The 10,166-nt window shown below is 57.5% G+C and overlaps 1 protein-coding gene across 2 annotated transcripts; it reads left to right on the plus strand.

Moving 5' to 3' along the window:
• The first annotated feature begins 935 nt into the window (after positions 1-935).
• Positions 936-9,101, plus strand: Exoc3l4 (exocyst complex component 3 like 4). 2 transcript variants are annotated; one of them, XM_051196645.1, is made up of 12 exons: positions 936-1,012; positions 1,467-1,885; positions 2,713-3,370; positions 4,289-4,400; positions 4,598-4,720; positions 4,949-5,049; positions 5,165-5,245; positions 5,982-6,096; positions 6,474-6,593; positions 6,679-6,831; positions 7,408-7,529; positions 8,603-9,101. In XM_051196645.1, the coding sequence occupies exons 2-12, from the start codon at positions 1,483-1,485 to the stop codon at positions 8,784-8,786; spliced, it is 2,172 nt and encodes a 723-aa protein (XP_051052602.1). In that variant the 5' UTR covers positions 936-1,012; positions 1,467-1,482; the 3' UTR covers positions 8,787-9,101. The 2 variants fall into 2 exon arrangements, with proteins under 2 accessions (XP_051052602.1, XP_051052603.1); XM_051196646.1 differs by lacking the exon at positions 6,679-6,831.
• Positions 9,102-10,166: the final 1,065 nt, after the last annotated feature.

The following is a 10,166-nucleotide window of genomic DNA, read 5'->3' on the forward strand; positions in this document are numbered from 1 at the left end:
GCTGGTGGCCTCTGGAGCTGCAAGATATAGGCCTCAGCTGACTCTGACAGATACCTTGCTGGAGGGCTAGAGCCTAGGGGCTGGCCCCTGTCCAGCATACCTTAAGTCCCAGGGAAGGGCAGTTCCTTCCTGACTCACCCAGGGGTCTGGCCCCAGCTCCTGCTTGGATCTGTCCTGGTATGGTGATGAGCCCGAAGAGGGCTGGGAGCTATGCTTCTGCGCAATCTAGCCTTTCTCTTTTGCTCTTTCTTTCTCCTCCCTTCCTTCCTTTAAAGATTTATTTGCTTTATGTTATGTGTGTATGTTTTGATTGCCTGTATATCTGTGTACCATGTGTATGCCTGGTGCCCTCAGAGGTCAGAGTTAGCATATTGGTTGCCCTGGAGCTGGAGTTACAGATGGTTGTGAGTCACTGTGTGGGTACTGGGAATTGAACCTGGGTCCTCTGTAATCGCAACTAGGAGCCATCGTTTCAGCCCAGTCCAGCCCGAACTTCTTTTGGTTCGGTCTCTCCATGGACATAGGGGGAGCTTGCCAGCCCAGTTCCATCCCCCGCCCCTGCCCGGCTTGCACAATGTGGTAGCAGGAGGTTCCAGTGGCCAGGAAGACTGTCTCTCCTCTGCCACCTCCAGCTAAACATACAGTCAGAGGAGCAAACAGCCAAGCTTTACTAGTTGCAAGGGAATATGGAGGTGGCTGGTGCCTGCCAGGGGCTTGAGCTGTGTCTTCCTGATTTTGAGACCACTACCACACTCTGTGTGGGGAAGCTGGGGGATGAGCAGCAGGTAGGAAATATATAGGGATTCCTCAGCTCCAGGTTAAATATAGACCTGAAGCCGCTCCTACCACCTCCCCTCCAGGCTGCCTGGTAAAGATAAGTGGCTGGGTGTCTGGAGGCTAGCGCCCTAGGGCGTCATCATACCCTCCTCCAGCTCCACAGAGGCTAGGAAGGGAGTTGCTTCAGGAGGTTCCTGTTGGAGCAGAAGGGATCCTGCCTTTTGTGCTGAAAGAGGTGAGCCCAGCTCTCTGGAAGAGCTAAAGGGGAACTGTGGGAGGAAGGGATGGGGGCAGGTTTTGGCTTTAGACTCTAAAATTGTAGAAGTTTGGGGTATGGGTACTAGACCCTGCCCTTGTGGGTTGTGGGTTGGGCTGGTTCCCAGAATATGCATGCTCAATAGTCCTTCTAATTGGGTGGAAATCACTCAGTCCCAATGAAAGGTGGGCGCCTTCTGGGGACGGCACCAGGGGGATTCTGCTGGCAATAGCTGTTTGTATCTTAGCACCAGCTGCACTCCAGCATGTAGAGGGCTCAGACCAGTCCAGTAGCTGGCAGCTATTTCCTTTTCCATAGAAGAGATCCGCCTTCCTGCACTGCTGGGTGAGCCCCAGGGAGCTTACCCAGGACTCTGTGTCTGCCTCCTGGGTTGGAACCTTCCAGGCCTCCTGAGCTGCTTTCTCAACACCAGCTTTCCTGCTGCCAAGATGCCATTGCCACGGACAGTGACCCCTGGGCCAGAGCTCCAAAGCCCCAAGGAGCTCGGGAAGTCACAGACCCTGCCACAGGGCACCCGGAAGTCCAACAGTATGAAAGAGCCAAAGGGACAGCATGGGAACGCCCTGAAACCCAGCCTGGGCACCCTGAAGCGGACCTTCTTCCGGACCAGCCTGCCCCCACCTTCCACCCACAAGCCCAAGGATGACCCGGGCCTAATCAGGCGAAGTTCCCGCTTCCTGTTACGGTCCCTGCGTCGGGCCCTGGACGAAGGCCTAGCTGCTGGGTTCCCTCAAGTCACTGCTGTGCCAGAGAAGCCTTCCAGGGTTGCAGACGGTGTCAGTCGGCGGGCATCCACAGGGATGGGGCCTGAGGAGCTGGAACCCCAGGCAGGTAGGGTCTCATAGGACACTGTGAGAGGAAACTGAGGACACAAAGGCAGGAGCTGAGCCGAGGTGTCCTGACACACGCTCCTTAAGGTCTAACTCACCCGGATCCTGCCTTCTGCACAAACCCTGCCAGTATCTAGCAAGGGAAGCCCAAGGCACCCATTGAGCAGACAGAAAAGTCAGGCTCAGCTAAGTGACTTGCTTGGTATCTTATGGCTAACTAGAAGAGAAGCGGGGTTCGAGACCAGAGCAAACTCATCCTAAGTATTAGGTGCTGATCCTCTCAGACCACTGGGTCACAGAGGTTACCTGGAGGGGCAGCTGGGGGGACTGCTCAGGGCATCACACAGTGGACCCAGACTCTCAAGAAGGGATCCAGCAGAAGAAGAGAACTCAGCAGCAGGAGGGCAGAAAGCTGTACAGCTCAAGGCCTGACTCTGGACGCCAGGGCAGGACACACCCAGCTGAGCTCTGAACCTATTAGACCTGCAATTACGGCCACACTTGAGGTCACCAGTGCCAGCTCAGCAGAGATGGGAGTGAGGATGGGGTGTGTGTGCAAGAGGGAAGGCGCGGGTCCATATAGCCATACATGTAGCCATACTTGTAGCAGCTAGGAGCTGACCCAAGTTGTTTTCAGTCAGATTTGGGGCCCTGACTCTAAGCAAGAATTTCTGGCAGCTGGAGCAGTTCAATGGCGTGCAGAACATCTGGGCAGTGGCCAGGCAGCCCAGCCCAAGTCTCTGAGCGCAAGCTAGCTGTCTAAGTTGGTACCAGTACCCTGGGTTGGTTGGTTACTGTCATTGACCCCTTTCTCATCCCTGCTTGCAGAAAGCAAATCCGTGACAGACCTCATCACTGAGCGGCAACTAGTGAAAGCCTTCGAACAGTTGCGGTACCTGGAGACACAGCTGGTAGCAGACAAAACCTCACGCACCTTTGCGCAGGACCCCACCGCCTATGCGCGGCGCGCTATGGACCTTTGCATACATTACGATGGAATGGCTGCAGAGATCGGAGCCATTGTGCGTGAGGCCCTGGGTTCTGAAGGCGTGGATCGAGACGCTCTAGCCGAACTGGCCCAAGTGGTGCACTTGGAAGAGGAGGCCCATCAGGCCCCCCAAGCCGAGGGTGACTTCTTGAGTACGCCCCGCCACTGGCGCCAGCACTGGGAAGACGCAGTGCGGCGCAGCGCTCAGGAGCGCGTGCAGCAGGCAGGCGGCAAAGTGGCCCCCGGGGCTGCTGCGGAGGGCGCGTCAGACCTAGCCCAGCTTCTGGCTGAGCTTGGTAGCGTCGTCCGCCACGACCTACAGAAGGTGCGATTAGAGATGCAGCCCGCCTACGAAGCCACCGACTTTCCGGTGTGGGAGACCTACTTGCGTGCTTTCCACAGCGCGGTGGCCCAGCGTCTGCAGGAGCTGGCGCGAGACGCCCGCGGCTGTGAGCAGCTCTATGTGCTTTTAGACTGGGCCGCCAATGTATATGGCAGGTGAGGCCCGAGACACAGTACTTAAGGCAGGGGCGGGCACCATTACCCACCAGGAGACCTTAGGAAAAGACCTCTGCAAGAACACGGGGCCCCTTTCTGCCTCATTCCTTTGCTGGCAAAGGCGATGGGGTGCCAGGAAGACTGGGGACTTTATTATTCTTTCTTTTGCGGTAGGCTGTGTGGTCCCACCCAGGTTTTCCTAAGGGATCATACAGGTTCCCAAAGCTAGGATGTCTCTTATGTGCGCTTCCCACCGGAGCCAGGAGCCCCAGAGGGCAATGCTAGCCATTAAGGTGGCTGCAAATACACTGGCTTTCCAGGCAGAGTACCACTCAGGGTGTGGGTTCAGCCTGCTTTCCATCTGGATGAGCATTCATACGCAGCCTGCAGTCTGATAGGGGCTTCCATCGCTGGAACGTGCTGTGTAACAAGGGTGCTTTGGGTCCCAGCTTTGCCAGAGGCCTAAGGGAGACGAGGCAGAAGGCTTACAAAATCCTGGCCCGTTTAAATTGCTGTGGTCAGGCCATTATTCTTGGGCACCCTGACTTGGGTTAGATGGTGATGCATATGGGGGGGGCGGTGCTTAGAGCCCCTTCTAGAATGAAGGCTAACCACGAGGGTAGAGGTCACACTGAGGCAATGTGGCAGAGGTCCATCCATCCGAACAGCTCCTTAACCACTCTGAGCAGGCCCAGCTGGAAGCTGGAGTGCCAAGAAGTCCAACCCAGCTGTCAGAGGTTTCTGGGAAAGGAAGTGATGGCATAGACCTCTGAAGGGTAGAGGAATGGACTGTGTCAACAGAAACAGAGTTCAGGGCCCTAATGATGGCTTTAGACTTTGAGCCTGGTTAGGGACAGGAGGCAAGTGGTGGGCATCAGAGTCATGCTCAGGTCCTCAACCTCTCCCCTTGCTTTTCAGTCCTAACTTCCTGGGTGCTCCAGACTTGGCGCTGCCCACCGAACCGCTGCCCCCACTCTTAGAGCCCGCGCTGTGGGCCCGACTGGAAAGTGACTACACTAGCTTCCTAGAGGTGAGGCTGGAGGCTCCGGGATCCAGAGGCTGGGTTCTATGTGAGGATTGGGATTGTACTTGCAGGCTTGGGCTGTGGTTGGGGTCCAGGGATGGCCAGTCCCTGAAAGGCGCAAAATGGGACTTGGAAGGCAGGGGGCGCCCTTACCTTCTTCCTGGCAAGCTCACCCGCAGCCCGCTCCTACCCCCCCCCCGCAGACAAAGATCTCAAGCTGTTTTGACAGCATCTTGCAGCTGGAGCAGAGGCGTTGGGAAGCCGGCGAAGACCCAGAAGTGCTTCAGGGCCTGTACCACGCGCCCCTGTCCATCGATGTGCACATGGTGCGCACGGGAGGGGCCAGGAGGGGCTTTGTGTTCTGACCTCAGGCAACCCGCGGAGATCCCTCAGAGCTAAGTTACACTGAGAAGGGAACTGTGGGGTGATCGAGGCCCCTGAAGCACATGCCAGTCTAGGTTACAGCTCTCAGCTCTGCCAGTGGACTCTGGGGGTGGGGGTGGCACGGGCTGGTTCGGGACTCAACTGCGCTCAGCGTGTGGCGTCCCTGACAGCTCGTGGCTGAGCACGTGAAGGCGGCCGGCGCTATCTCCTCGGAGCTGGAGGCCACCACCCTGCAGATCTGCGCGCGCGCGCTCTGCCTCTTTGTGCCCAGGTGCGGGTGGCTTTCTCAGCCCCGGTGGGTGGGGTCCAGCGATGACCTGAGTGTGAGACCCACGTCACTGGTGAGGACCTAAGAGGTCAGAGACACGATCCTTTCTGGTCCCCAGGTTTGAAAAGGCTTTCCTGGCGTCCAAGGCGGTGAGCGAGTGCTACCTGGGCTCCTACATTAACTCCTGCATGGAGATGAGGTAAGTTTCCCCAGCTCCAGGGCGTTGCCAAGCACTGCCAGCAGGAGGCGCGCGAACTCAGGAAAAGGGATCCGAAGCAGCAGGGGCTGGGGCTGGCGAGGGTGGCCCCAGCGGGATAGGGCGAGGCAGGGACCTCCTGAGTGTGGATTCCTGTGGGTTTGCCCAAGGCCTCCCGGGATCGTCCCCTCTTTGCCCTGGCCTAACGTGTTCAGCAGAGCTAGGGCCCTGGAACGAATGTGAGGCTTCAGGGAGATCCGGGCCTCTCCTGGTCCCAGGGCTCCCCGTTTATTTCCTCCATCCCATTCCGTTCTTTTTTCTGAGTTTTACCTCCTCCTCGGAAAAGCTGCCCCCATCCTGGGCAATCCCGGGCACCTCCACGTTCAGAAGGCAAGGCCCTCTGTTGGCGGAGTACCCTGACCTCCAAACACACCGGGTGCCCTCTTCCCCACCGATATGCTAATCTGGGGGATACAGGCCTCAGCAGAAGGCGTGTGATCTGGGCCACCTTGTGGGTTCGGATTCCAGCGTTGCTTGTTGTTGGCTGTGTGCCCAGGGACACCATCTCTGCCTCTTTAACAAAGCCAGAGCCTGCTTGCTGAGGCCCTGGGACCTCGATGCGTTGAGCTCTTTGCGAGCACTTTTCATCAGGTACTCCGTGCCTGCTTCATCCGCCTCAGGTGACTTCCCAGCCTGCTTCCCCTTACCCAGCTCAGGACTTGTTTTGGCCCCTCCCCAGAACCAGCCTTCTGGCCAGGTTCCCAGGAACCATAAAGGAACTGGAGAAGCCCCTGGTGGCTGCCACCAAAAGCTTCCAGAAGCATTTGCTCCAGATTGTACAGCAAGACGTGCAGGTGACTGAACCCTTTCCACGCACACCCAGCAGCGCCCACCCATGCCCTGATGGTCCAGACTTAGTTCCCAATATTCATTCATTTGTCCTAAACGGGTTCCCAGATGAGCGAGGGCACTGGGCAAACACCTGCCATCTCTCTGTAATTCCTCAGTGACCAACACGGAACACTCTGGGATGGTGGGTCAAGGAGTATGGCCTAGAGCCCCTTGACCAGTCACTTGAGCTGTATTCAGCACACACCCTAAGCAGGGCCTGCCAAATCGTTAAACTCAAACCAGGCGCACTGGAGGAGAGGCCCAGGGATGAAATTTGTGCCTAGGAAATGGCGTGGTACATGGGACCCAAGGGTAAACATCTTACTCCCTCTGCCCCCAGCCACTGTTCAAGGCGCTATACACCAGGAGCTGGCTCACACAGGACACGCTGCGCCCCCTCGTGGACAAGGTGGTGGACTTTGCGCGTCACCTTGAGCATGTGACCCCACCACTGGCACAGGTACCGGGCTGAAGTGGGGCGGGGCGGCTGGCATGGGTGTGCAGGGCCCACGCCTTTGATCCTGACCCTAGCCTCGCTCTCCCAGGAGACGCTGCAGGAGGTGCACCGTTTTGTGGTCCGCGAGTACCTGGGGCAGGTGCTGAGGCCCCACGAGAGGTTCAGTGGCCTGGATCGTGTGAACGGCTCCCATAAGATGAGCCTGGATGCCCAAGCCATTAGCAGCACCTTCCAGGGCTTGGTAGGTACAGTATCTGCATGTCAAGCAGGGCTTAGTCTCTGATGAGCCAGGCACCTGATATTCTCACTTCTTCTCATCCCAGAGCCCCCATGGCAGGAGCGGGTGGGCAGCTGAGAAGAGGCCTTACCCCAGGCGGTTCTTCAGATCCCACTGGGAAGATGGCAGGGGGCTGGGCTCGAGTGGGCACGGTTGAGGGTATCGCTTTACATTATATTTGCATACAGTGTAGATCAAGACGGGATGAGGGTTATGATGGGCAAGATCTCTGGAGGTCTTTCCCACTCAGACACTCGGATCATTTGGAGCCATGCCCAAACCCCTTATAACTGAGCTGCTGGTCTCCTACTGATGACAGTTTCCATGCAGCACTTCCGTGGTCAGGACTAGGATTTCCCGTTTGCACAGGCAAGAAGACATCTCTAGAGAATCGCTGCAGATGCTGGCTCTGTCCCCTGCCCCCGTGGGCGGCAGATACAAGGGATGGATGCAGCAGGGCACTTACCGGGGAGGGGGGTGTTGTATGCAAGGAACTCCATGAAGGAGTGGACCATGGCACACATCTCCCTCCCTGCCCAGGGCTCTGAAGCCACGTGGCTGGACCAAGCCATCCTGTGCGTGGCTGAGATCCTGGGCGAGACCTACAAAGACGACATCCGGCGGCACCTGGAGACGCTTATACAGAGCTACCCAGACATCAGGTTTGCAGATCCTCCTCCCCCACTAGCGTCTGACCGAGAGTCAGGGGTCACTGCTGACTCTGAGTGCGAGCAGAGGGAGGAGCAATCTTGTCCGGGTTGAGAGAAATGAGCCTCTACCCGGGAAGAGCACCTCGTCGGACCCGTGTGCGCATGTGCACGAGGGAGGGGCACGGGGAGCGTAGGCGAAAGGGTCATCTCGTCCTCGTGTTCTCCATCACCCGTGGACAACGCGACACCCCCCCCCTCCCCGGGCGCAAACCCTCTCTGGAATCCCTCTGAGGCCTCGACGGGAAGGAGGCTCGGACCCGGGGTTGCACGGGTCACTGAGTCATCTAAGCCCGTGGAAATCCCGGTTCGATCCTCTCCAATGCGCTCAGAGATTCCGGGATGGAAAGGCCGCCGAAAGCCCCTGGTCCAGCCCCTTCCCTGGCTCCTGGCTGCGAGCAGCCGGTGTGTTTTGCCAGATTTTGGATCTGGGTGATGATCTCACAGGACCCCTTCTAAGTTTGTAGTTTCCCCAGCCCGGGTTTGGCCCTCTCTTCCTGGCTCCAAGGGCGGCCCTGGACGGCTGTGGGGAACCAGAGGGGAGGCAGTGACTCAGCATGCCCCTTTGTACCTGCCTCCTCCCCACTCATCCCCCCCCTTCGGCCTCTCCCCCCCCCCCCCCCCGCTGCTCTGCCGTACACACTACGAGGGCAGTCCCCAGCCTGAAACTTGGCCTCCACCTTCCTAGAGGTCTGCCGTTTTCTGGAACCTTCCCTAGGTTAGATTCCTTGCTCTGCCTCAGGGCAAGGCTTCTTTCTACTGTGCGCATGCTCCCTCCCCTCTCATGCCTGTGTGCTTCTAGGTTCAATTGCTGTGCAGGTCCACGATCCCGCCTCCTTTTAGAGCCCTCATCCCCTCCTATCCTCGGTAGATCCGGGCCTTTCAGCCTCTGTGACCCAGCTCCAAGAATGCTGGCTGAATCATACTTCCTCCCAAGCCTGGGTTCCTGGTCCTCCCTGGGGGCCCAAGGTAGGGCTGGAGGGTGCCAGGGACACCGCTCTGCAGTAAGGACCCCCATGTCCCCACAGGCGTGACCATATATTGGCCATTCTGGCGTTGCGTAGACTAGGACGCCGAAGGAACCAGAATCTGTTGCAACACACCCAAGGCTTGCTGAGGACAGCCCCCGAGGTCGCGTCCTCCCCACACCGTGTGCTCTTTGAAGAGATCGAAGTGCCCACCTCTGTGGATGTGCTTATCACCTGCATCTAGGGCTGGATGACAAGCAGGAGCCTGGTGGGCGGAGGCTCCGTCACCCTCCCTGTGACTGACCCCAAGTTGGGAGCCCAGTGAGTCACTCTGGCCCTACCCCAGCTTTGAGGCCTGGAGCCATGGAATTTTTGGTCTCAGTTGCTTGAGTGCTCAGCCAGGGGAGGCATCCCAGGCATTTGTGGGGGAGTCTTCTGGGGTGGCTGAGGCTCCTTGCAGGACTTCAGGCCAGAGAGGACTTCCCTTTCTAACTGCCCAGCATATCCCCACTACAGCAAGGAGCTAAATATTCTAAAAATAAATGTGAATTAAAATAGTGCCTACAGTTGGGCAAGCTAAGCTGGTTGGGATGGTGATGCTGGAAGGTGGTGGCTAGCTGCTAGGTCTGCCCTTTGCTGACTACTGGATGATTGATGATTGTCCCAAGTCCTGAGCTGGAAAATCCCCTGCCTGTAGCTGCAGACCGAGGCTGGCTCAGGGCTGAAGAGCACTTGCCCCCCTCCTCTAGGAGGGTCCTGGTTGAGTTCCCAGCACCAGCATGACAATATGTGATCATTTGTGACTCCAGTCCCAGAGGATCCAAATGCATTTGTCTGACCCCTGTGAGCATTCACATGTGTGATGCACAGACACCTGTACATCAAGTAAAAACAAACACATTTAAAAGGCAAGAAAATAAAGCCAGCCCTTCGCCAGGACCCTGGGTCCACTAACCTCAGATACCCAGCTGGGCTTGCCCAGAAGGCGTGGGCAGTGCTCTGCTTGTGGACACTGCCTGTACAGCTTGAGGTAGTCAGGTTTCATGTCAGAGGGACTTTCCAGCAATGGAAACTGTTAGGTTACCGTGTGTCTGGGTGGTGGTGGGTGGGAAACTGTTAGGTTACCGTGTGTCTGGGTGGTGGTGGGTGGGAAACTGTTAGGTTACCGTGTGTCTGGGTGGTGGTGGTGGGTGGGGAGGTAATCACGCATGCACTTTTAGCCTTGGAAACAGGAGACAGTACACTTGCTCATATAACTGCTGAAATGTGTCCATAGCCTGAGGGTCAAGGCTGGGGACCTATTTGCATTGATGGCTCGAGTTTCCAGGGAGCCTGAGAGCCAAGAGGGGATTGGCAGGGAATTGATGGCATAAGCTGTGCTGGTTTTCTTACCCTAGCAGGGTTCCCCTGTAGCTCTGGGCCTGACCCCGACACTGGCTTGTGTGGGGTCAGGTACCTGCAGGTGGCCTGGGGTCCCAGTGAAGTTCCCATCCTCAGGTGTAAAACCAGGGTTCGAGTGGGCAACCCAGGCCCTTCTCCCTGCACTGTAAACAGCCAGAGGGCAATTAACGTCCAGCGCAATCTGCCTCCTCTCCCCGTGCTGGGACTGGAGCACAGAGCCATG

The sequence above is a fragment of the Phodopus roborovskii genome, unplaced genomic scaffold (genome assembly GCF_943737965.1).
Source record: "Phodopus roborovskii unplaced genomic scaffold, PHOROB, whole genome shotgun sequence".
Lineage (NCBI taxonomy): Eukaryota > Metazoa > Chordata > Mammalia > Rodentia > Cricetidae > Phodopus > Phodopus roborovskii.

Coding starts and splice junctions, on each gene's coding strand:
- Exoc3l4 (XM_051196645.1), top strand. CDS start 1,483: ATGCCATTGCCACGGACAGTGACCCCTGGGCCAGAGCTCCAAAGCCCC. Junction 5,246..5,981: donor AACTCCTGCATGGAGATGAG/GTAAGTTTCCCC, acceptor GCCCCTCCCCAG/AACCAGCCTTCTGGCCAGGT. Junction 7,530..8,602: donor CAGAGCTACCCAGACATCAG/GTTTGCAGATCC, acceptor ATGTCCCCACAG/GCGTGACCATATATTGGCCA.